Below are 27835 nucleotides of genomic sequence, written 5' to 3'. Positions count from 1 at the left end.
TGTTAACATAGAGTCAATGACAGCCTTGACTGATGAATTTTCTATTGATGACATCATCCAGGTGTTGGCTAACGTATTAATGAGCCAACGATACCCAAGATGTATAAACCCGATACAGGATAATTTTCTATTCACATATAATTAAGTGAACGAAGGCATTCATTTGAAATACTCTAACATCATTTAAAAATAATTATCTAAAAATGTCGATAGAGTTACAAAGAGTATTAGGAGATTATTGTTAATGACCTCATGACTGTCGAGTCATAAACTGAGTCACGGTGATAATAAAAGCCTTTCACTTGAGTGAAACTTGCCCCACAATGTACAAACTAGAGTAGTAAGAATATTAATATGACTATTTGTATATTCAATTACAATATATCTGCATATATTAATTCATCAATAATAATAACGTCAGTGATTAATACTTGCATATATAATATTATCTATCACCAACCAGCACTGATTTATTTTAATGCTATGTGTAATGGCAATATTGTGTTTCTGTCAATCGCTGCAAGGAAGTCTAGCACGTTACAATATAAATTCACTCAATAATGAATTTATCAGTTAGCCAGAATGAAATTGCGCGAAATGAATCGTTGGAGAAATGAACAGTAATGGGGAATCCCATACAAGTTACACAGACTGTATAAAGGGACTATGGTATAATATTGACATGTTCAAATAGTTTGAGATCGCAAACAAGACCGTCAGAATTTCGGATTGTCAATTCCAGTGAACCCCTATCGGTTGGTTGATCGTTTTCACCTCTTCATCTGATATTTTATTTCCATCTCTTTTCATTATTGATTCTCTTCTTTTCTCATTGTGACCGAGGTCTATATTCCCTAGGTCGAAAAATATATCGTTTATAGTCCCGAAAACTAAATTTACGTTTCAGAGTTGCAAGCTATTTTCATCGCAGATCGTGCACTTTTGCGGTTTTGTCGAGCTAACTCGAGCAAATATATACATATACCGGATATGTGTATATGATACTAGTTTCCTTTTCTCATTTCGTTTCAGTTTTTTTTGTCCTTCAAAGAACGGCTTTCAGAGGATTTTATAACGGGGGTTTTATTATCAAATAAAAAATAAGAATAACTAAATAACAGCTTTAAAGCTATTCAGCTGCTGAATATTTGCTTCATGAATTGAGTTTCAAAGTTCCATTGTCGTGGATAATATCATGAAATTATTCACGGGCTAGAATATTTGGTAAATATGCTTAGATATAGGAATTCACCTTAACATGAGTTTCAGAATTTTTTTGCCCCTCTTTTACTTTAATATTGTCGATAAAAAATTCATTATTATGGCGTTGTAATTTTTATTCAGTTATCAGACATTATTTTGAATAATTACTATTCTTGAATTGTATATAATGATTTTCAATATTCATCTGCTCTACATATGAAAAATCAATAATTTTTTATAACATCAGACTCGAGCTTATGAATCAATAAATTTGTTAACGACTCTCAATAGTAATAAACAAAAATAAATATTTTAACAAATTTTCATCATCGGCAGCAAAAAAAAACAACCCTGGTAGATTAGAAAAATTTCCAATAATTAATCCTTTAGATTTAAAAATAATTCCACTAGAACTATTCCTTTAAATTAAAAAATGAAACTTTAACGAAGTAAAAGTTTTTTCTAGTAATCTAATTCAACCAACTTCATGTTGAAAAATAACTTTAGAAAAAAATAATTAATGAAATACTCTAGAAATATATGTATATAAAGTCGTAAGTATGAAGATAAGAAAAATGGAGAACCGTTATTCTTTGAATTTTAATGATCTCTACTAAGAATATTCAAGCTAAGAAACGATATATACTGGCTTTCCTTTTATCCATCGTACTAGAGTACTATATATCCTCTGCACTCATGATATTTTGTTATACATTTCTCGAAAGCACCTTCGCCAACGGGTTCGTGGAATACTTGACCGCACAGAAAAGTGAGGTTGATACTTGCCAGACCGCTAAGAGACGAGAGTTGGTCGTATATGTACCATACTACAGAAGGAGCTGAAAGCTAAAAAGGAATAAAACACATAGCGCGTATACGCGTCCATATATACAGAAATATAACCCACACGGGGGAACTTCCGAGTTGTGCATTTTATTAACATTCTTGGTAAAACTCCATCCGCCACCCGACGTTTCTAATTAACCAAGTACGACCGAGTTAATTCATTGAACCTGCAAACTTACGTTTTTTTCACCTCACGACTTGACTTCTTCTATTTCTCGCACACCGGAATTTCTTTTAATCTCCAAAGTAATTATCATGATCAACTACGAAATTTTAAATACTACCTAGTGAGCCGGGTTATGAAGAAAAGGATTTTATAACTTGTAATTATCAAAGCAACCTCGAAACATCATTAAGGCAACCCATCACTTCTCCACTAGGCCACCAGGTCCATTCCAAACTAGTCTAGAGATAGAAATAATACTTTCAAGATTTATCTGCAGATTTCTTGGACCATTTGAAGACGAAGTTACACTTTTATCAAAATTCCTCATCATTTTGGGTACCTTCAGGCTCGAATAATCCGCCACACACAGTGAAAAAAATTGTTTTTCTTTCTTTCAGAGATAAAAAAATCGTCTTGTTAATTAATTTTCGATAAATCACTACTTAAAGGAAGTGATATAAATTTTTAGTGATCGTAAATAAAACCTTTACTCTAGAACCTTGGATTCGAACCAACCTAATATTCATTAATAATTATTGACCTGACTTTTTATCAACTTAGATTTCATGGGTTTATTTACAATGATTTTATGCAGCTTTTATTTATAACAAGTCAATTCAATCAATCTATTTGTAACCTTTTCAGTTATTTATTGATTCAAAATAAATTAATGTGTTTTTACTAATGGCATTTAATGAATTATCTATCTCGAAGCGTATGTGTTGCTTGAAGTTTAGTTAACTTTGATAAAGACTTCCTTAATTAAATAATCAATATTGTATACTTCAATGAATAATAAGGAAATCCAGGATACGAGAGGATATCAAAGCAAAACTGAGTAACATCATTTAAATGAAACTCTGTACATTAAAGCTACCGTTTACAGCTCAGAAAGTACCGAGATAAATTCTATGATACATAATTTTGTAAGTATATTTTTTTCTTTTTCACTCAATTGAATTTTCTTGAAAATTAAAAAATCATCTTTTGCTTTTAAACTACAATGAATTCAAACGATTTATTTATTCACTTTTTTTTTTTTTTTGTTAATAAATATTTCTGAAGAAACAAAATTTAACTTTCAAGTAAATGCTATTTTCCAAATGATAAAAATAAAAGGGATGAATGTTGGTATCAAAAATGTAAATCATAATAACCGAAATATTCCCTGGAGTAATTTTTCCGGTAATTTATGTAATTTTTAAGTCACATAAAATGGTAACTAGTGTTAATTATCTTAATATAAACGATAAAAGTGAGCAATAATTTATTTAAGTAATAGCTTGACTATTAATTAATCGAGCACCCACTGGACGACAATTAAGTCTGGTGTAATGCGCCTCTTGTTGGCTTAAACTTGTATTGCAGAACACACGGGGTCTCATTAACGGCCTCCGAAAATTATGCGCGAGAGATTTCTACGTTGGTTCTCGTGGGCGTCGCACGTTATAATATCGTCGTGGCACGAATGCACAGCTTACGATATCCGGACACGCATGCGGCGGAATATTAAGGATACTTTATGACTTTAATGCCTACTCTGGTTATATTCCTGCAAGCTATACAACTGTTTAAGTACCATGAAAGATTATTATTTTTCTCTCACCCATTTTTTTTTAAAACTGCTATTTTTGCCTTATAAATTAATTAAATACATTATTACACTCTTTAAAAAGCTTTTAAAAACATAAATAGCTTTTCAACTCTAAAAGTTTATTCTTTTCTAATAAAATAAGTTGGTGAATAACAAAAAACCATTTTAAAATAAGCCAATAAATTTAGTAAAGAAATGAAAAAACAAAGTTAAAGTGTTCACACTGGTCTTTTTTCTTTCGTTTGGTGCGCACTGCTTAGCATCACAATCCGTGCAAATTGGTCTGCTCAATTTGAGCGAATTGCTGAGCAACTCAGCGAGGCGCCACACTATGCACCCTCGTTGTCGTGTTGGCGCTCGTTTTCAATTCTCGTTCTGAACTCTCGACCCTCTAGCTTAATCTACCCCTTGGTATATTATATGTAGAATAAATATGGAAATCCTGAAAGATTTAGGCGAGAGTGCATATATAGATGCATGGAAAGCATGAATTGGACTCTTGTAAACTCCAAATTTCGAGCCCACACGGTTTACGATATTTTTACTACCCTTTATTCCGTTGAGACGCGTCGTCACGAGTTGTGCAATAAACTTTTGCAGGCACAAAAGTCACTGCGAAGCGCGGAAAATTGAAAACAGAAGGAAAGTTTTACTCGCACTACAGTTGTAGCGATTCAACAGATGTAACTGGGAATTCACGTTGGATAAAATCTGTAAATATGAGACAGTGGCACTTTTTATATGGGAAAATTATTCGATAGAATTTATTTCATAAACTGCAGAAGTTTCTTATGAACAAGATTTTATTATAAATCATGTTAACGAGAATGATGATTTTTTATTTTATATAAAACTAAAAAGTGACTTTTAAAATTAATAATGTTGTAACAGAAGAAAGTAAAATCATGGTCCAGTCAGTAATATAATCCATTTGTTTATTTTGTAGAAACAAAAAGTGATCCATAACCCTACCTTCTCCTCTACCAATCCAATATGAAAATGAAAAAAAATATTTTTGGCCTCAATTTTATGGAAATAAAATTAAAATCATTCCCTATGGATTCAAAAGCATGATATTGCATATTAATTCCACTGGAATATTGTAAAATGTAATTTTTCATGATAAAATATATTTAAAGCTTTCAAATAGAAAAAAAAATTACTTTAAATTCAGAATACCATTTATACATAAATGATTGAGATGATAAATTCTAATCCTATCAAAAAGCTGATCAAAAATCCTATAAAAAGTAATCTCGCTCATAATTATCAGAACAAAAATTTAAATATTCCTACTAATGTTTTATCAGTCAAACAATATCATAAGAGTAGACTAACTGGAAAAATCAGTTTCCATTTAAATCACAAGCATAATACAATATGTCTTCTGATACAATTGTTTATGGATTTTACTCTTTCGAGCAGTATACCAACACATAGAGGTACAATCTTGACTGACGTATTCTGAATTAATTGAGGATATTTCAAGAGAATTTCCATGTTTGTAATTTCCGAGTAAAGTGAATGTATGTCCGTGACAAATCAAAGCGAACACTCAATGTATCGTGATACCGCAACACGGGCATCAAGTAACGAAGCGCGTAATTACAATGCAGGATTGTATCTCAATGAAAGCAATACGCGTGCTTCAACTAGGACAAATGCTCAACCGAGAGGCATCAATGATTCAGACGCATCAATATTTACTCCAAAACGACTTACCACATACGGCACTCAGATGATTAAATATACCTAATTTTCGGAATACGCAAACCGACATTTGCATTACAATTATCCCTTGTATTTAATGAAGACTGAATCTATCAATTTGTTATGAGCCTCGACCCTTATCAAATGCTAATTAATATTCACCAAGTATTAATGCAACTTTATTGTCAACTTATTATTTATGTATGCTTTTTTGTTTTAAATCAGTTCAAATACTAAGCTGAAATTAGCTCGTGTTAATTGCAGATATGTATAGAATAAATAGAATTAAAATTTGATTGATATGCGTCTCATGCATATCTTTTTCATCTTTACTCTGAAGAGAGATTTAATTCAGAAAGTTTAATCACCAATACAAAAGTTTAATTAAAAATTTATTTTCAAGTATAAAACGAATTTCTACATTTTTCTCATCTTCATCAGACTAAAATCGGCACGAGAAAATGAAATTATATTGAAATCATAAATGAATACTTCAACATCTTTTTCAAGGATTATACATTTTTTTTTCATCAGCAATTCTCAATTCATTTTCAAGAAAAAAAAAGTGATCATATGAAAAATTTATCATTCATTTTGTTTTTTAAATAAATCTATCAAAACATATATGCACGCTATGTTTAGTTGATAATTAAAATTAATTAAAATCAGTCAATGTTAATTGAAATTCCTGATAAATCATTCAAATAAATTTACAACATGTTTATTGCAATCAGATCTCCAAATGAATATTTTATTTTTATTATTAATTGAGTTTAGATCCATTTACAAACTTTGTAAGATATTTAATTTCCGCAGATGACACATTTTAAGGTACGAAATTACATTCGTGTGGAAGTACTAGTAAATAGAATTAATTAATTCCATGTAACTTGCTGTTGATTCAATAGAAAGAAATTTACACACTAAATAAAAAGATTTTTCTATTTTTATTCAAACGACATTTATCATTTTTAAACACCCATTATCATTAGATAACTAATGATGTTGTTTTGATAATTATCATCATTTTTATCATGAGTTTATATTTTAATTGTTATTTGAAAGTGAAAGAATCAATTGAACTTTAAAAGTGCATTTAGGAAATCGATATGTATAATGGATAAGTGAGTATCACTTGAACATTTTTTATAAAGTATTTTAAATTGATCGAATGATATGGATCGAGTTATTATGTATTTCAATGAGTTTTAATGGATTTTTAACTGTTATTGTTTTCGAGTAAATTGTTAACTCTTGTTCCAAATGGACGAAAATATCTATACCCTATCGAAATTTAGTTTGAAGTATTGAAATATATTAATTCTAAAATATATATTCATTCCATTCAATTTTTAATTGTATTATTCGAACATAATATTCTTAAACTGAACCATTGTGTTGGGTAAAAAAAAATTGTAAAATATTAATACTCTACAACAGAAAATATTCAAAAGGGATTACGTTACTGGATTTAGTGTAATAAATAAAAAATTATTGCAATGAATTTAATTTTTTTTTTGTTAGAGTTATCCTTTTTTATCTACTTTAATTTTTTTATTGGAATTCAATCTAGTAAGTAGACGTTTCTTGTCAATGCTTAATAAAAAATCGAAACTTTAAATTATAAAATTAATTTAATTCATCATGATTTAAAATCCTTTTCATTTCAAATCTTTTATTCGATAAATTTATTTCATTTATTTGTTAAATTTCTCATTTTAAATTTATTAGAGACCTAGTTTTTAAATTTAAAAAAAAAGGGACTATAAAAAATTATTTAGTTTTTTTGATGAAGAGAGGAAATTTTTATTTAAAAAAATTCAATTAATTTTCAATGATAGTGACAATCACTCTGTCACCGAAGGATATCTAGAGAAAACGTCTTAAATATAATAGACTAAGTAAAATGAGCGATTAAGGTTTAAGTAAAGATCAATCTTCTTAATGAATTCAATAACCAAATAGTACAAATAGAAAGTTAATCGTGATTCGGATCAATATACATTGAACACTCTGAGTGGCTTCTTAAAATGAATACCAACGTGCTTTAACACACTCTCTCTCTACTCCTCAGTACTCTTTAACTTGCAGTACTCAGCGTTCAATATTTCCCAAAGGTATTCGGTCAGAATAATAAGTGTGCGCGTGCACGTAAACACAGATAGATCAGTTACAGAGGTATGGACTTCTGTAATGCAGTTTTAGTTCTCTGACCCAACCTACTAATTTCCGTAGACTACGTGGATGTGCCTGTCAACAACTGCATTCAATATTACTATCTAAAATCACGCCTCAATAATTATTGACGTGTTTTTATACCCAGCTTGTGTTCTACCTATACCTTATTCGACACTCTACTAAATTAGTGATGCTATCTACTTTTTACTCCTAAAATACCACGATAGAAGCCAAGGTTGAGATGTATTTTTTATTTTTAGCCTATTTTTAAAAATTTATTTTTCATTTTGCCGCCGACAATATTTAATGGACGTTTGAACCTATAACGTATATAAATTGGAGATGGGCGTCGTTGAACGACTCTCGTCTATCATCAATCACTAAAAAATGCTCGTTATTAATCTCTTGTGGGGATGGATTCCAAGTGAAAATGAAAATAGAACAATACAAAGCATAATCACCATAGAAACTCCTGACATATTTTTTTAACGGCTGCTAATTAGCACAAGACTTGAAAGCATTTGCTTCGAGGTAGATTACTTTATTGTAACTTATAAGAACTTGGACGCAAATGAAACTTGCTATCGCATAGGAAAGTTTTGTGTTTCCAAGACCGGCAGGATTTTCCGGGCTCACAAGCTTGAGAGAGTGTTATAACGTGACTACTGCAGAAGATAGTTTCTCGCCTAGTGTCTCACGATCTTGTCATGTGCATCTCCAGAATAATCCGTCAACGCGAAGCGCAAGCATGTTAAACGTAATTACTTTACTAATCTCTTATACATATAATACCTCACTAAGTAAACGCATCATTAACAAAAAGTTCTCTTTTAATTTGTAAATCGGATTTATCATGGTATTCGACACGTTCTTTTCTCATCGTTTATCAGTCATTGTTTTTTTAATTAAAAAAATTTTCAATTAATTAGTTCTAATATTTTTTATTTTATAATCAGTTCGATTTCAGTTTTCATTTTATAGGTTTATTTATATTTAATAAAATAAATAATATTGGTGAAAAAAATTATTTGATTGAATGCAACATGTTTGCTTCAAAAATTGATATCTAGATCAACAAAATGTAAAAGACAGTAATTTTTTTATTCAATATTCTGTTGTTAAAATTTCATTATTTTCATGATATTCTATTTTGTTCGTACATTTAATAATTTATTTTTCCGATGAATGAAAAAAGTATATCCCAAATTTGAAAGCATGCAAAATTTATCAACTCACTATTTGGAGCCAAATATGTTGGTTGCATCGCCTGGGGGTCCAGTAAAATATAATTAACGAGAAAAACGAAGAGAAATCTAACACTGGTGCAAATAACGATGATTATAGTAAGCCTCTCTCGACCCATGTCCATCAAAAAAATAGAGTATAATATTTAAACTTATTCAGAATGAAAATGAAGGCTGAGCTATCGTTAAAAAGGGTTTACAGCATCAGTCGCAGAAGCAGCTGGCTTATATCTCTTTACATATTGGAGTTTTAAAATTCTCTATACATCAAAAAATGAAATTAGAGACTGGTCTTAGGAAGGAAAAAGCGTTGGCGGACTGAAAACGGCAGATGGTTCAAGGTAAAGGTGCATATTCAGGTATACGAACCAACAGATCGGAAGCAAGGGCGATCTGGAATAGACTAGAGAGAAGAAGATGCCGTGCACCTGCTCTCTCGTTATGTGTGTTATATATACATAAAGACAGAATCCTTGAAGGCGCGCCGGGATGGAAACATTTTTTAAACACAAGCCCTCTCCTTTTGCCGTCATCTTGATCTTACAAGTATTCTTTTACCACCACTGGCCATCAGCATGACAGCCACTACGGGTTTATAAAACTCCCTGAAAAAGCCACAGCCAGGCAGGAAGAAAATTGCCTCGCGCCAAAGGCTATCAAGTCTTTCCAGCCTTTCTCTTTTTTTACTTTTTCATTACTTTTTTTCTTTTTTGTTTCGCTCACGACCCCTCTGATGCTCACCATATGTCGATTCGACAACGGTAAGAGATTATTTCCTTTCAAGCCCGTTCACTGATATCTCCAAATGCCTGTCGATTGCAGTCGCATTTCAAGAAAAAGTCTCTCGTTGACGACAACTTGGCTGATGTCCTACTGCTTTTTTTCTCATCTACCGTCTCTTCACTTTTAAAAGCCTGCATGGTGTATGCTAATGCATTATTTACATGCGATCCGAGACTCGGACTACAGTCACGAGGGGAAGGCAGGTGCTCTTTTACCAACTCGCGAGAATTATGAGCCTTTTTACTGTTTCCTACTGGTCCTGGCAGTGATTTTTTTTTCGCTATTTTAATCGCTACAATAGTTTCATATCTGGATTATCCCTCTGACGTTTATGTATCACCAAGTCTTGGAATGATAATAAGAGGAAATATTATTCCCATACGTAACTTTGCTAAGTAGTAAACATGCTATCAAGTTGAAAGAGTTGGTGGATGTTTCTAAATAGTTAATTTTATGTTGTTGAATTTAACTAACGGATGTTTATAAAAGCCAAAAATCTGTTTTCCAGATAAATCTTCTAGATTTTAAATTATTTACAGTGAATTAAAAACTTAATAAGAACATCGCAATGTAAAGTACAGGATTTTTATAATCTTTATGAAACTAACAAAAAACATTCGTGAAAGGAGATTAAATTAATGGAAAAATAGCAATTAAAATGTTTGTAATGTTTTTGTTGAATTTAAATAACTTGGTAGAAAAGAGGAGTTAATTGGAGTGACTTTGGATTTATAAAAATCATTGGTAAGGAAAAAATATGAAAATTTTTTTTTTGATCATCTTGGAATCTTGTTTAGTATTATCGTGACTTGGAAGAGTTATGTAAATTCTCTTAGGAAATTTTTTAAATCATCTAGTCCTCCATTGTGCTTTACATCACCAATCAAAAAATGTTTATCATCATGTTAGTTATCTTACGATTCATCAATAACAAAATTTTTACTTTTACATCATATCATTTTATGATTTACTAATGGTTTTCTCTACTTGAAATAAAAAAAATTTCTCTACACATTTTAAAAAATAAAACTGAGAGAAAAGATATTTTTATGAAGCATATGTCACAATAAAGTGAAAGTAATATTTCGATTCAGGCTGAACAATGCAACTCAAATCGAGCATTATATTTCATAGCACTAGAAAAATCTAATTTTATTGACCCGCATCGAATGCAAAATATAAATGGAGGTGAATAAAAAAATAATGAAAAGCCCAAAAAATGTATTTGAATAAAACTGGAATACTTGATGTTCACTTTTAGGATAAGATAGAATTTCAGTTGAAAACCATCAGGCTCTTCTACTCGACTTGATCAAAGTCAATGTTTAAACCGCTAATTAGCCGCGCTTTATAGGCTTCTCGCCGTGTTTACCCGGGAGGGGAGTCTTTAATTTCTCCATCGACTTGCATGGCTGCACCTGCCGATCATCAACGATACTCAGAAGAACAAGAGAGTATGTATATATGTATCCACATGCTACATTAAGTGTACAGCACAACTGTAGCAAGTATCAAAGTCAAGATTCATAGATGCAGCAGTTGGAACTAAAGTTTCTAAGCAAGCACAAGTGTATATATTATGTACATGCATGACTTGGATGTTTCAAAGGCACGTCTTTCGACTCCCAAATCATCGTAAATTAACAGAGAATATTTTTTAAGGCAGTCTACCTGCCACAGCCACAGGTAGATAAATATCTACAAACGCGCGAGAGCTCATAAATGAAAACAGTTCAAAGAAAATAATCGAAGGCGAGCTGGAACGCTGAGAGTACCAGCGGGAAACGAGCGTTAGGTTTTGTTGGATAAGGGCAGGAAATTGGGAAAAAAGGTAAGGGGAACGTGCGTGCAGGGGACTTGAAACGTTGAAGCAGTCCCTAAGGCATCTCCTGATGTTAGGCCCAAAGGAAGAACCACCTGCCGCAAGGGTTTCAGAGGGGGCACACACAAACGGTTGCTTTTCCCTCTTGGCCCTTCTCCCTTCATACTGGTTTTGAGGCTGCGCCACCGCCACCACCGTCTCCATCCCCACTTTCAAATTGAGGAAATGATGTTTCTCAGTCCCCTCCTTCTAGTATACGCACCCCTCCACCAAGCTATACTGTCGACTCCAAGCTATACGATGCACAGGAGAGAGTAAAAAATAGGGAGGCCACCCGGTGGGGGTTACACTGGTGCTTACGCGTCCCAACGTTCAGTTGCCGTGCGACCGTTGAAAGGCGCGCATGTTGAGTTTGAAAAAAGTATTTCGCTAAGCAACTTTTCCATCTTTCGCGCCACAAACGCATTCAAGTGACTAGAGTGATCCAACAAAGAATTCAATCAAGGATTTCATTTGTACAATTTAAAAACTCCAAAGAGAAGCTTCTTTTATTTAGTGCAATTTTCATGGTTTACATGAAATACTTGGTGATACAGTGGTTAATTATTACTTGTCTTTTATCATAGCATTTGGCTCATTTCTCTAGGAGTTATGTAGTTCTAATGAGATACAATACTGTGCTTATGCTATTAATAGTGCAAATGAAGTGTGAATTGATGAATCCATGTTAATAATTTGTGCCAAATTTATTATAAGTGATTGAAGCTAATCTGTGTTCCATACCGATTTTGGAGTATTTACTTATTCATCAAGTTTTTTTCCAAAATAGTGGTGTATTGATGAAAATTTATTATTAAATTCAGTTGTAACAACTTGTTAATATAGAGTGAAAATTCTTGTTTAATTAGTGGTATGAAGACAAGTAATTGAGATGTACTACTTGTGGTGAAATTTTGGGGTTGATGGGTATAACCGAAACTTTACTAGTGAGTTAAAGCGCGTGTTAAGCACGTGCTCTAGTTACCCCTCGTGGGCTGATAACATTTTTACAACCTGCGCCAAGTGGATTACGGACGTGAATGAGGAATTACCGTGGTGATTTACGTCAATATGGATACGAGACAGCAGTTTAGGATCATGCTATCAATCTGGATAAAACTCCTGATCTTTCTGTTGATCAGTGGTGAGTGTAAATAAGTATTAAAATTATTTATTAATGTTATTAAGCATTTTAACATGTGGAAAATTTGGTACGATGCTCGGCTGATACGAGAAACAATTGTTCGTCGATACAGCTGGGTAATCGCTTCAAGACTTATTGCTTCAAGAAGCAATACCAGACTATGTAAACACCTCTGGCATTCGTAAGCTTATTGATTCTTCGGTCTTCGTAATTGTGTAATTAATAGAACGAGTCGAGAGTCACACAATTATCGATGCGTTCATCAACCAATATTGGTGTTGAAAGAAAAAAAAAATTAACTCATCAATAAATAATTATTTGAACAATGAGCTATCATGAATAACTAGCAGTTTCCTTCAGATAAATTCGTATGTGTATCACATACTAGGTAATAGAGGAATTTACAAACTTCTGAGTCAATTGGATGTTATAAGATTACTCGAATCGACAAAATATGACGCGTATCAGAAAGTTGAGACTCGCTCGTGAGTGTTGTAGAATCGATCGAGCATTAAATCAAGGCCGACAAAGTTACCCAAGTACTAATGCAGAAACACGTATCAAAGGTATTGTAACGTACGTGCGATCAACATTGCTCACGTACAGGCCTGAGGATACGGCAAACTGCACCGGACGTGTAGCGAAAGAGCTGGAATAGCATGGTAGAAAGGTAGAAAGGTTTTACTAGCTACCTAAAACTCCCTACTACCTAGCATACACCGATTAGTATTGACTTGAAAAGTGTGTCAAATAGTTTTCAGCATTAACTTAATTTTATCAATGAAATCTAATGATTATTTAAATACTTCCCTAATGATCAATTACGAATCACGAAATATTTCTTAAGCTACGAGTGTTGATTATAGAATTTACGTAAATTACGCAGAGTTCCATTTTCTTGTGACAATCTGATTGTCTCTGCTTCTCTTTAGCTCAATAGTCTAATATACTCATCGAGCTGTACTTAGAGAAAGCCATTCTCTGTTCGATCTTTGTTTAATTAAAATAAGCTATTACATAAACAATGATTTAATTAGCTTGTATACTACCAAGGGAAATGGAATAAAAAAGTTTTCATGTTGAATTACAGCTGATAAATTTCATTACAAATATTTCAAGTAATATAATAAAAAAGTTTTCGATGAAAAGTTATGTCAGTATTAAATATTTATTTATGTGACATATCATTGATAGGAATGTCATTTTGTGTGTTTTTATCATTTAGAATATTAATTTTGCAATCACTAGATCTCGTTAAAATACTGCTGACAATGCTTTATTTTAAATATGATATGTTTCATATTAAATTGACTTGCATTCTTGGGATATTTTGTTTTTTTTTTATTATTACTACCACTAGATGTTGATTGGAAATTTTATATCGAATATTCAGCAAATACTGAATATTTTCCACTACGATGCAATTTATTCAGTTTCATTCATTTTGTGACCCGCATAATTTTTTTTCTCATTATTTTCTCATTATTGAAATTATACAACTGTGAGATTCAATAAAAATTTTAACAATCCTCGTTTACGTAATTAACAGAATTATTTTACTTATGACTTCACAATGATTTCCCAATGACAAGGTTATTGCAATTAAATCGTCATTTTTTTATTTATATTCTTCATTAATTAATTGAAAAAGTATGAAGTCACAAACTATTGAAAGATACAAAACAATATTATTCTATTAATTGTGAAATAAAATAAAAATGCCTTTGTTATCTTGTTTATTATCAAATGATTATATCTGTTTGGTATTGAATAATTTTTTTCCTAGAAATACTTTTTCTCTACACAGAACCTTACGGTAATTTGTTTATACAAACGTCAAAGTCGATTGAGTGAATGGCAGTTGCAACAACCAGAGTGGAACGTGAAAAGAAAAGAAAGAAAAAAATAAATAAAAGAGAAAGAAATATTTCATATATTCACCTTTTCATTTATATATTATGTAATATTTTGCTCATTATAACTCAAATGAAATAGCTGCAATCAAGCAGCTTGTCATCCTTGATGAGGATTGTCGTCTACGTATTTCATATTTTATACAAGGCCCCTACATTCGCGTCTATTAGTTTCTACATATCTTATGCAGCTCAGACATATTCTCATGATAATACATAATATATTACACTTCGTAGTAAGTAATGTAATTATTAAATTTTTAATAAATCTCTCTACAAGCAAACACATCCCTCATCTGGACTCTTCATATCACAATCCATGTAATAATCCATCAACTCAACTGCTAAATAAAAAAATAGAAAAAAGGGAATAAATCAGTGAGGGTAATAAATTTTTTTCGGATCACGTAGCAAGTGTCCAGGTGGACGAAAAATGTGAATTTCTCGGTATCTGAATACTCGAGTGTCCCATCAAGAGGCTGGAGCTAAAAGATCCCATTGGGAAGTGGGCAGTAGTGCAGCTTCTTGTGAAACTTCTTCGGCAGTTGTTGGTTTACGTGTCTCGTGAGAAAAAGGGTGAAAGGTGAAGAATAAAAATGTCAAAAAAGTAAGCGCGTACTGTTTAAGAAAAACAAATGAAAATAGCACTCACAAGAAAATGTAGCAATTTCTTACAAAGACTCTTATCCTGCTCTTACAGTCACATGAAAGGTATTTCGCCACCGATCGTTTCCGACGACGTGGCAGCTCCGCGAATTCCATGTTAGCAGTCCTTTCAATTGTTACGACACTCGTCTGCACACGTACATAAACGTAATCGACTTCTTTCAAGACTTGTATTTATTTTACCCTAGGTCTATACATACTTTGGTAGACCCTTATATCATATCCCGAAGACAAGGACTAATCTCCAACAACGACACACCAAAGTCTGCCGACAATTGATCGCACTTTCGTGTGCTGAAAGCCGGGCTTTATTTCAGCCGAGGGGCCAAGTGTTTATTTCGCTGATAAATTAATTTACAGCCAAGTAAATTAAAGCTAGGGGATACTATCACACGTATCAACTCTATCCATTCTGCTTAGCAAGAAAAGGGTTTGCATTGCTAAACGCCCCGGACTATAGTCTTTTCTTTAACCACCCCTTCTATTCCGGCAGTCATAGGCCATATATAAATAAGGAATACCGCCATAGTTTAATCGATATAAGCTTATTTAGGTCCATTACGTTGAAAAAGTCGATATGACGACAAGAGAACGGGTGGAATGAAAACCACAAGACTCCCGGACGAAGACGAGTGTGCTCGACCTGGTGCTTGGCACGCTACAACGACTTCAACGACCAACTCGCGACCTCAACGGAAGACTAACACAACTGTGTTTCTTTAGGCTGCACCCTTCACCATCCTATAAATACCAATGTGGACACAACAGTACGCAGATGGCATACACCAGAGTATTTATGCGCGGACTCACCAACTGGCGTCGTGTCTCCAACATTTTCTTGTCTTTTCTTATTATGTATGACCGTTATATATGTACTATTGTCAAGCTTCCTACTATACAGTCAACATGCGTGCTGTATTTCGATGAATTTTTTTCAACATCTCATATAGGTTCCTACTTACCATTCTGAAGAATCAAGCCACGCACTTTGAGGATTCATCAAGCATTCTATTATACTTGATCCATAGCTGCATACCGACACGTCAGCTAACAAACTCTGCCTCAAGGTGGATTATTCGTCGAACTTGGCCTTAATTTTCTTCCGGTGTAATACTTTTATCTTCGCCTGAAGCTAAATGACGTCTTGAAATCCTGGAATTATTGAAATCATTTCATCATCATCATGTATTGGAAAAAACCAGTGATTAATCTTTTGAAGAAAGTTATTTCATTAACTTTTTCTACAATTTTTTCCGTTGGAATTGATTCACGTTATCATGAAAGTTGATTGGATTATTTTTCATTTCACATGTTCATAACACATATCAATAGGAGAATGTAAAAATTAAAATAATGTTGAATTTTGCAATTTAATGGCAAGCTTATTAATAGAGATTAACGTTTGTTTGAATTAAATGAATTCGAAAAACATACTGGTATAGAAAAAACATTAGCATTTAAACTGAAAGAATATTTATAAAAGAAAAAAGAAATGTAGAATAATTAAAAATTTAATTATAAAACTTTTTCTATTTGTAATAGCGCATAATAATTCATACATTCAACGGATTTTTCCACTCACAGCAAAATAACTAAACTGGGTAATTTTCATTTTGTAAACAGTCTTCCTTTTAATCGTAATTGCAATGAATTTGGTGCTTCTACACATTTTATTTCCCACATTAACAGATGTTATTTCAATTCTCTCACCAGCAGCTTTTACTCTCCACATGATATGACAAATTCTCTGGCTCTATTTATCGAAAGCATACTTTTATTCTCAATAACATCACTTTTCAATTTCATCAATATCCATTTAATTTTTTCATCCAACAAAAATATGATTTATATCTCATGATTTGACTAGTGTACCGTAAAGGAATATCCTTAAATAATAATAATAAATGACTATGTCAATAATTCTATTACAAACTTATCGAAAAAATTGATTTCGTGCTGTGGAGACATTGAAAATTAAAAAAGATAAAAGATGGTGTCGGGAAAAGCATTATAGAAGGCAATTCAATAAAGAGTTGGCTATTACATCGTTACAAGCTTGTGCGGCGATGCAGGAGATTGTGCGGAACGGATTCATTGCTTTTCGATTGAACCGTTCATCGAACAATAAATGAGAAGTACGGATTTCGAGAGAGAGAGAGAGAGAATTGGAGAATGAGACACAAGCATATATACATCATAGAGAATGAGACAGCAACAGACCTAAAGCTTGAATCATCTTCGGAAAGCAAATGGTTTCCATTCCTTCGTTATATGACCCCATGTCGACCCATATCCTCTACTACGAGAACATCTATATGCGTTCCTCGAATCACCGGTCAGTCGATGGTATTTGCGGTTGATGGCCTACGCATCATAGTAGTTACGGTATCTCAACGGTATATGTCTACATATGTATGGCCAAAGGCTATCTAACGGCATTCCTTGTCGAAAGACTCGTAAAATCTATCATGCATTTTCGTCCTCAAGTGTACTTATCTTGTAATATAACTGTGTCATGAGTCGAATTCACTTGACGAGGCTTGTTTTATGCCAACGCAGATATCTCATGTTGCAAGGCTCGTGAGACTTTATATGTCAGTTCAAATTACCTCATGACAAACGTGGAGTGTTGGTACACGAGTAGTTAAATAAAAAATTTAGACGCTGGTTTGTAGAAAAACTTTAGTTGTAATAAAAAATTAATTGTTCAAAGTATCCAAGTGAGTAAAATAGGAAAGAAAAAAAAAACACACATTTAGCCATCTTTATGTCTAGTTCTCGTCACAAACTTGGGTAATATTTTACGTGCGATAAAGACTCTGCCAGTTGCTCTTTGGCTTCTTGGTGAAGAAAGGGTGATAACGTTGTCGAGAGAGTGGTCTATAAAAAATATTACAACTCGTAGATTTTTACCAAGTTCGAGTTGTAGAATATCACGTTCTTATTCTTGACATTACTCGTTAAACCAATAAGAAAGCTTTTTCTTTCTTTATTCTCTTCTTGTCACCCTTTTATCAGTACGTTCTTTCGTCTTGTAATGACGTCACTTGTTCACCCGAGCATCTTTCAGCATCATCCAACCAGTTTTGCTCCTTCGTTTGACGACTACATGACCCCTTTTCTGTCTCTGGGAATTTCATTCTCTCAGATCGTTTACGAGCTTCCAACATCTCTTGATGATAATTCAATTTTTTATTGACGAAAAAGGGCAACCTAAAGTGCCTCTGGACATATACAGAGCAATGCAGGTGTATGATTGTTATTGTCAATATAATTTGAATTTATTCCGTAATAATTTGCAGGAGTAACCGCGACAATAAAGAACAGACAACGTCATCATTTCCTGTGTGCAGTCGACTTCAAAATGACCCCATAAACAGTCAATTCAAATCGTCGTTCATTTGAATGGTCGCGCGTTTTAACAAGTACCTATTTTAACTTTATAATGAGTCGTATAATCCTTAACATATAACTGTATTAGGAGATTTTATCAAAGAGTCATTTTGGTTTAGTTATTGATCGTATACAAAATAATATGGCTAATAGTCAAGGGGTTGCGAACCGTTAAACTGTTATCGTGCACCTAGCAATATGACTAAAAAATTTCAACATAGATATTGATGCTGTACGTGTACACTAATAACATGTTCTTCTGTGTGTTTCAGTATTGTCACCAGTACACGCAACAGAGGAAGACCAGGTCGACACGCACGAAGGCTCTAACGTTATACTAAAATGTCGATTCCCGCCTGTCCTGCAGAACGCTACAAGTTTTTGGCTCACACATACCAACAATGACCATGACAATGCAGCGATAGACAATACATCTCTGTCACCCAACTACAAGGTATACTTGAATCTCACTGAAGGTCGGTATGACCTGGAGATTCGAAATGTCTCATACGAGCTTAACAATGGCAAGTATGAGTGTCGTATAAAAGACAGTAGAAGTGGTTATAATCTACATCACAAGAATGTCACTTTGACGGTATTGAGAGCACCAGGACCTCCACATATATCACCTACATCAACCACAGCCACTGAGGGAAGTCGTCTTGAACTACGATGCAACACTGAAGGAGGTAGTCCAGAGCCTGATGTCACATGGTATCGTGACAATAGTCGCAGCCTTCTTCACAGAGGCCGTATACTTGAAATGGTTCCTACAAGAAATGATGATGGCGCTATCCTACGATGTGTCGTTCGCAATCGTGCTATGCCCGAGGGACAGACGCTCAATGCATCTATACAGCTGGATGTCAATTACTTCCCTCGAGTGTCTGTGGGACCAGCAAATCCTCTAAAGGTTGAGGCCAACACCACGGCCGTACTTAAATGTAATGTCGATTCCAAACCCGGTGTTAGTAGAGTTCGTTGGATCAAAGATGGAAAGAGCTTCATCGCCACCACTTTCGAACATACTATCCATCGAGTAACACTTCAAGATGCTGGAAAGTATACGTGTGAAGCTGATAACTATCTAAGCAGTAAAGGAGAAGCCTCACTATATTTGGATGTCCTCTATCCACCTACTGTCTTCATCGAAGGTGATCGCATTAGAATTGCTGAGGTAGATGACACGATAACCGTTCACTGCAATGTCACAGCTAATCCAAAAGCTTCTATCATTGAGTGGACAAGCGACGAACGTCCAGAATTTCGTCAATCTGGTCCTCTACTACGTCTCAGTCGTGTTACTGCTGATCACGCTGCGAATTATAGTTGTCGAGCAGTTAATACAATGCATCCAACTGGAGGACAAATTCAGAATCATTCTGCAAGTGCTCGCGTTACTATTCGCATACGTCACAAGCCAGGTCCAGCTAAAGTTACGCCAGATTCGCCTGTAGCAGTTGAGAATTCTCGAGTTATACTGACATGCAACGCTAACCCTCCTGGATATCCAGAACCACAATATAAATGGTGGAAAGAAGGCGAAGACGATGTCATGCAGCTTCAAAGATCCGGTTCTCAATTTGTTATTAATTCAGTCAATCTTGGAAGTGACGGCGTTTATAAGTGTCATGCTATGAATGAAGTTGGAACTGGTGAAGCAGCTTCTGTCACACTTACTGTTCATCAACAACCAAAAATTTTGTCAAAATTAAATCCTCACGTCACTAGAACGTGAGTAATTCAATTTTTTTTCTAGACTTAAAATCTTATCTTGACACTTGATAAATTTTATTATGCAAAAATATTTTATAAACACATTAGCTAAGTTTTATGAATATTTATATACATGAAATAATAGAAGTGAGAACGATTATTTGATCGTTAGATATTATTCTTTATGTGAATTTTTTTTTCATTGCAAATTTAATGTTGTTAATTAAAGTATAAAAAGGTCGTATATATCAAATAAGTTTACATTTAAATTTTAAATTAAAAGTCAATTAACATCAAAGCTATATTTGTTAAATACAACTTATTTTATTTTTAATGAATGTTAAAGAATTGATTATTTACTCATTTTACAATGTTAATGTATTTTCATTGAAAATTTAAATTATATTACTAAAATGAGTATTTACATAATTCATGATTTATTGTTCACTAAATTAAAGTTGCTCCTAATGAGAAAAAAAGAAAACTCATTCAAAACTTTCAATGAAATATGTTTCATGTAATTTTGTCTTCTGATCAATTTTCTACTATTTATACTACGTATTTGATAGAAATTTAATATTCTAACTCGGAATATTTTTCTTCATTCCATTCGATGAAAGTAAACTTATTCAGTTAACCGTTCTTCGTTATATAATAATAAAAAACATCTATTTATTTTTGTATCATGAACGTTACTTATAATAACAATATTATTTGCAGAGTTGGAGAATCATCTTTCGAAGTAACTTGCGTGGCTCAAGGCAAACCTAGACCAGTAGTGCGTTGGTTAAAATCTGATGAAGAGCTCACAGCCAATGATGGTCTCTATAAAGTTGAAACCTTTACATCAGTAGGCCATGGAAATGTTTCTATTGTTAATTCTACCTTGAGCTTCTTGGGACACAATCGTCCTCATACAGATGAAATAATTGCAAGTGATCGTGGCAAATATAAATGTGTTTTTCACAATGAAGTGAAGAAAGTTGAATCAGAGATGTTACTGAAAGTGGAACATCCACCAATAGTTTTACATAAACACAATAAAGTTGCTTATAATTTGAGAGAGACAGCTGAAGTAACTTGCCAAGTTCAAGCTTGGCCAAAGCCAGAATTTCACTGGAAATTTGGATCAAATTCTGTATCGCTTCAGGGCTCATCTAGTGATGGACATTACGAGATATGGACGACAAATGAACAAGGAGACGATATATACACATCGATATTAAAGATAACAAATATCAGAGAATTAGATTATAACAACTATAGTTGTCATGCTATAAATGACCAGGGAATAACTACCTCAGTAATTACTCTTCAACCAAAAGGTGCACCAGAGAAGCCAACTAATCTCTCTGCAACATATATCGGTCCAAATTATGTGACATTACAGTGGGAAATCGGTTTCGATGGTGGAATTCCTATCACTAAATACTTTGTGTCTTATCGCCGTATCCCTGGTGAGGATGATACCATAGCTCCAGATTGTGCATCTCCACGAAGCAACCCTCCGGGTCAATGGTCGGAGAGAGACTGTGGTCGCAATAATCCTTGCAATATAACTGATCTCGACCAACATCGAAAGTACGCTTTCAAAGTGAAGGCATACAATACTAAAAATCACTCGGATTATTCTGAAGAAAAAATTTTCACCACTACTGTAGCTAAAATCCCAGCACCTCAGAGAGTAAGCTTCGACCCGGAAAGTGGCAGTCTGGTTATCACCGCGGGTCCTACTTGTCTTTCTGTCGTAGCCTTTATCGAAAGATTCGAAGGCGGATCGAACGATCCCTGGAGAATAGTTAACGAGTGGCCCCTCGAGGTTCTCGGCAGTGCGCCAACTACCAAAGATGGTATTCTCGATGACCCGGAAACATCGCACACAGAACCACGTCTCAGGGTCAGACTTTGTCTCCAATCCGATAAACAAAAGTGTGGAGAATACACTGAAGCTGAGAGTAAGTTTTTTTCTCATTATCTATAGATTTTAATCCTTTCACGTATCAAAGTAATTAAGGGTATGAATATAATATCACATTTTTCAACAATCCTTCTGATAGAAAAGTCAATTTAGACATTCTTTTTTCGAATTAAAATAATCAATTTAAATGGCTCAATGTTTAATTTCAACTTTAAAGTAAATTTGTTTGATTCAAATAACAGAAATTACTAAACGGTCTCTCTTGAATAAATTAGAGATTTTTTTTACTTGAATTTTTTTTTTTTGTTTTATTTAAAAGGTTTTCGTTATTTTATTAAGTATACGAGTTCAATCTTTTAAAGAGTTAGAACTATTACATCACGACACTTGTTGTACTCGTACAATTAAACTTAAACTTTAATTATTTCATCATAAAAGTGAATATTGATGAAAAAATAAATGTTTTTTTTTTAGTTTTACTAATAGTCTGGTAATTTTTTATGTACAGTTGGACTGTCCTATATAGCTCAAGCAGGAGCATTGGCAACACCAACTTTGATAGCACTAGTAGTCAGCGGTGCAGTATTTCTTCTCTTCGCTGCTTTATTACTTTTGTTCTGTCGCTGTCGAAGGAAGCACGCCGCAAAAGCCAAAGACTACGAAATGGATTCTAACACGTAAGTTATTTCATTCTATCATTTAATATCTTTTCGTAAGAACAAGTTTCACTTTATTTAATATATTTAAAGCACCCAAGATGCACTTCATTCTGGATTCTCTTTTCATTCAAATACACTTGCAGCATTCACCTTTACTATTTTGTCGTTCTCTAAGCTATTGCAATACTGTAGAGCATGAAATGGAAGTTTTGCCAAGGACCCAATAGAGGTAAGAGAGAAACAAGAAGTTGCTCTTCCCAAAGGGTCTCTCGATCCCATCGTGTTTCTCCAACAAAAACCTCACGTCTTAGCTTGCTTGCCATTCTCGTCCGAGTAATCTTCTCGACCAGTGAACGATGTTAGCACTCAAGACTTGTGCTCTGCCTCACAAATACGTGAACCAAGCGTTGAAACCCGATCTACTTTGGTAGACAAGCCTCAATAATATTCATTTTCTATGCTTCACCATGCATGACAATGGCTTTTACTGGTTACAAAAAAATTATTACCATAAAATAAGTGCATACAATGCAAAACGTGTTACATATTTTGGAGCAATTTTAAATCATCATCAATTTATCGTTCAATGATTTACTAAATTAAAGTCTACTTTATTCAATCAATATCATTCTTGACATATGATTCTTACTTAACAACCATGAAAATCTCTGTTATAGTTTTTTTTACTATATCCATTAGACAAACAAGGTCACAAAAATGTTATTATACTCAAGAATAATAATCATTGAATATTAAATAGCAGACGATAAGCTCTGGATGATGCTTTTTTTATAGTTTTTGCCATAATTTGTTCATTTGTAATAAGCATTCAAAGTAGATAGATTCGTAAAAGCATTTTTATGGAAACAAATTAAAGAGGAAAATGGAAGTACATGCTGTTAATCTTGGAGTAAAGTAGTAACATACAAGTTTTTATAGACAATACCAGACTATACTATACATAAAACAGTTTAAAGAAATGATTCAACTTTGGAATAATACTATAGGTCTATAATAATTTTTTTTACGACTCACAAAAAATAAATACTTAGGACGAAGATGGATATCCACTCTCGAAAACACACGCCGTACACCGAAGAGAAATTCCATTGCTATCCAATTTACGTGAGGATTGGAGAGAGTAATAAAAAGAAGGAAGAAAAGCCGAGAATACTCGGCCATTGCTTTTTTTTATTCAACATCTGCTTGGCCGATTTTCTTCCAGAATCTCATTAGAGAATTTGAAGTCAGATACTGCATTACCTCAAATAATTTATTCAAGCGTCTATGCGTCATTCTATCTTTTCTTCTATCTTCCATTATATTATTCATCTCCCTTGGTTTATACATAGAGAACGACATCAAGTTGTTATTTCTAGTTGCTCGTGTACTCTCGTTATATATTCCAACGAACTCGTTAAATTTATAGACATGGTGACAAATAAATTTTCTCTTTGACGCAGGGTTCGCCCGAGCTTGGTCACCGGAAATGGACAACAGACACAAGCACCGCCACCCTATTATGCAGAGAACAAAGCGCTAGAGCATAGCTTAGATCGAGCGTTAGCTATGGAAGACTCTAAGACGCCAGCTTACGCCCAGCCGGGTTATAATTGGCGGCAACCCAATCATAATATCAACGGTGAGAATGGTAAATATGAATTGAAATACTAACAACTTTAGACAGTCATTTTATCAACACTGGACATCTGGCAGTTTGATTAGTAATATTGGTTGAATGATTACTATGCATATCTAATGTGCAACATGTCGCTGAATTGTCACAACATTTATCACTCTCTTGTTTGCCAGGTGTCAACATGGGATACTTGGACAATAGCTATTCAAACTCAAATAACGGCGGATCCGTCAACTCCCAGGACTCTATTTGGCAGATGAAGTCAGCCGCGGCCAATGGTGCAAATCCCCCATACGATCTTGGAGGATATGCTCCAACCGAGTCTGATTATCCTACCCACCCACACTATCTACCACAACGTGAGGATTACCGCGAGAACCACAACTTGAGTCGACAACAATTCTGTCCAGAGCCATTTGCTACCGTTGTAAAGTCTCAAAAGCATGTTGGTCAGTATTTACTCATCAAACATCCAAAGGTTTATTCTAAAAAAAATCCGCTTTTCATCTGCATAATATAAATATCTCTAAAAGAATAAGTTGGATTATTTTTAGAATAAATTTATGTTGGATATTAGTGAATTTTATCGTTGAGAAAAAAGTTTAAGCAATGAAATTTTATAGAAAGTTTAATGTCTGAGATTTTCTCTTTAATAACGTATATTTCTCTTTTCCAACAGATTCGCCGTACGACGTGTCTGGACTGCCTTATCAAGAAGCGTACGATGAGGATACAAAGCCACCTCAACAAGTTAGCCTCTCGTACGATGAAAGTCTAGAGTCCGGTTATTCCACTCCCAACGGCCGACGACCAAGAATTATAAGGGAGATAATTGTCTGAGATCAGCCTACCGGCTCGCGAGCCGGTAAATCGCGAACAACTTGGCTCTAGCAGAAAGCCCCTCATCATCATCACATGGAAATCGTCATCGAGAACCCGGCTGATCCAAACCCTATGATAACACCAGCTATAAATTCTGGATTTGGAACATTGCCGACTCCAAATAATCCGTTATATCGCACTATTCCCAACATGGAAGGAACATCACCAATTGGTGGAAGTTATTACGGAACTCTTCCTCTACGAGCACGTCCTCATCACGGAATTCCACCAATGGACTTTGACGTAACCTCAGGACGCCGCATCGACAAGTCTGGCCTGTTAGAAATAGTTGAACCAGATCCATCACGATGTCGACCTCGGCACCTTACTGGTGCAGAAAATCCTGGCCATACAGGAACTCTGACTCGGCGTATTGATCGTCTGGGATTACTTGAAGCCGTTCCTGAAGTACCTGATCAATTACAGGATCCAAAAAGTCCAGAATTAAATACTATAAAGAGCTCGGACGACTCGAGAAATCGATCAATTACAGAACGACATCTCACTGGTGCAGAGATTGATCTTAAAAATCAACCTGATTACCCCAATGCCAGTCTTAGTCCTAGACCTTCGATTGTATCTATTAGGTCACCTATTCAACCAGACGATAGTCGAGCATCAACTCCGTCAAGTATTCATGGAACTCAATCACCAAGTCCCTATTTTCAGCGAGGTCATGTAAGTCCTAAGCCAACCACAAATGGATCGTCTGTGTTAATCAACAACAACGAAACGGATTCTCATCGTGGTCAACTTGCAGACGTCTCTTTAACCACCAAGTTCTTGTCAGATACACTTGACTCACGAGGACAGCCTTATGTAGACCTAACGGGTGCTACTTATACACGAGCCTGCGCTAATTCACCTATAGTCGTATCTTCACGTCTTTCAACGACAATGGAAATGTCAGCTTCCGACAAAATAGATGAAGTGAAAGATAAAAATCAACCGCCTGACTGCTTAGGAAGATTAAATCAAAAATCGAAAGGAGATAGACATTCCCCCTTGACAGTTTCGTCAATTCCAGATGTCATTGAGGCGCATGGCTCACGGGTTGCAACTTTAAATAACAAAACGACTGAAGAAATACCTAAAGGAGAGAGAGCTGAAGCTGAAGGTTGTGAACACACTGCCATTGAAAACCTTGAAGAAGGAAGAGTTTCCTTTAAAAGCTCAAATAAAATACACAACGACAACATTCAGACGCTTCGGGTGATTATACTCTCGGAACAATTGTGAGAATATGAAAATTCTTATTTCAATGAGAGGAAGTGCGAAATTATTTAAAATTTAAATGAAAAAAGAAAAATAATTATGTGGTGATGATGATTATATTCAATAAGACTTTATCTTGTTAAAGCAATATGGGAGAAACTTTGTTTTATTACGAAAATAGGACGTACAAGAAAAGTAGTACACGATATTTTTAATTAATCGAGTACTTTGTACAGGAATATATGATTTAAAATGTACAGTTAAATATATATATATATATATATATATACAAACACATATATATTATATCATCACATATTAACTGGTATGAAAACGCAGGCGACAAAGACTTCGAAGAAAAACAAACGGCTAATGATGCCACAAGAGGCCATAATTAACAAAATAGATTAACAAAAACAAGTGTTAGTTTTAAATAAATTAACGAAAAAAAAAATCGTGAGATTAACAAAAACAAAACTTCCGTAAAAGAGTTTAAATATTGAATGTATTTTTAAATGATGAAAAAAGATGAAATGAATTTTTAATCACTGTAACAAATGTAGATTTGGCACAGAGAATGTCTCTAGTCGAGTGGAATAGGCTTTCGAGATGCTTCAGAGTAAAAGCCAGTCTCTTTAGCCCAAAGGGCCTCAAAAGTCGAACTATATCTCCAAGTTATGTGCTCTTGTTTCCTTGATTAATAAAGTTCATCGTTGACATTTGATATTCGTGACACTTTCGACAAGTTGGTGTGGTTAAGATACCTAGTATCACAGATAGTTCGATGTCAGCATAGCAAAAACATAGTTTTATCGTTGAGCATCATAAACCAACAGTTCGTGGGCTACCCCAAAATTCTTGCTTGCATAAAGTATAGTCTTGTGTAACACTGCAATGTATATGAGTGGAAAAGCACGCGTATCATGCCACGAATACCAAGTAAAGTGTTCAAAAGCGTGTTGTGCAAAACTATTTCTACGTGAGACAACGTGTACGGATGAAACTTAAGTCGATATATCGCGGACAAAGTCGACAGCTGCACGAATTCTTGTCCTGTCTTCAATATATCTTGAGTGAAGAAGCGCTGCAGCACGTTCGACGCCTT

At 34.1% G+C, this 27835-nt stretch overlaps 1 protein-coding gene and 1 long non-coding RNA gene across 3 annotated transcripts in view; one reads left to right on the top strand and one right to left on the bottom strand.

Annotated features, from left to right (window-relative positions):
* Positions 1–27835, bottom strand: part of LOC118073934 (uncharacterized) — a 139662-nt gene that overhangs the window by 97971 nt on the left and 13856 nt on the right. Inside the window, exon 2 of the long non-coding RNA XR_004691152.1 lies at positions 16271–16460. This is a non-coding gene — a long non-coding RNA (uncharacterized lncRNA). The remainder of the gene's footprint in view (positions 1–16270; positions 16461–27835) is intronic.
* Positions 11930–25508, top strand: ed (echinoid). 2 transcript variants are annotated; one of them, XM_035094736.1, is made up of 7 exons: positions 11930–12729; positions 18974–20435; positions 21138–22372; positions 22862–23012; positions 24458–24645; positions 24807–25082; positions 25313–25508. In XM_035094736.1, exons 1-7 carry the CDS (start codon positions 12657–12659, stop codon positions 25471–25473), a joined length of 3546 nt encoding a protein of 1181 aa, XP_034950627.1. In that variant the 5' UTR covers positions 11930–12656; the 3' UTR covers positions 25474–25508. The 2 variants fall into 2 exon arrangements, with proteins under 2 accessions (XP_034950627.1, XP_034950626.1); XM_035094735.1 differs by having other exon boundaries at positions 22844–23012.

The sequence above is a fragment of the Chelonus insularis genome, unplaced genomic scaffold (assembly GCF_013357705.1).
Source record: "Chelonus insularis isolate UGA/USDA-ARS -01 unplaced genomic scaffold, ASM1335770v1 scaffold_714_pilon, whole genome shotgun sequence".
Classification (NCBI taxonomy): Eukaryota; Metazoa; Arthropoda; class Insecta; order Hymenoptera; family Braconidae; genus Chelonus; species Chelonus insularis.
The sequence above is the reverse complement of the archived record's forward strand: the minus strand, read 5'-3'. Positions and strand labels throughout refer to the sequence as shown.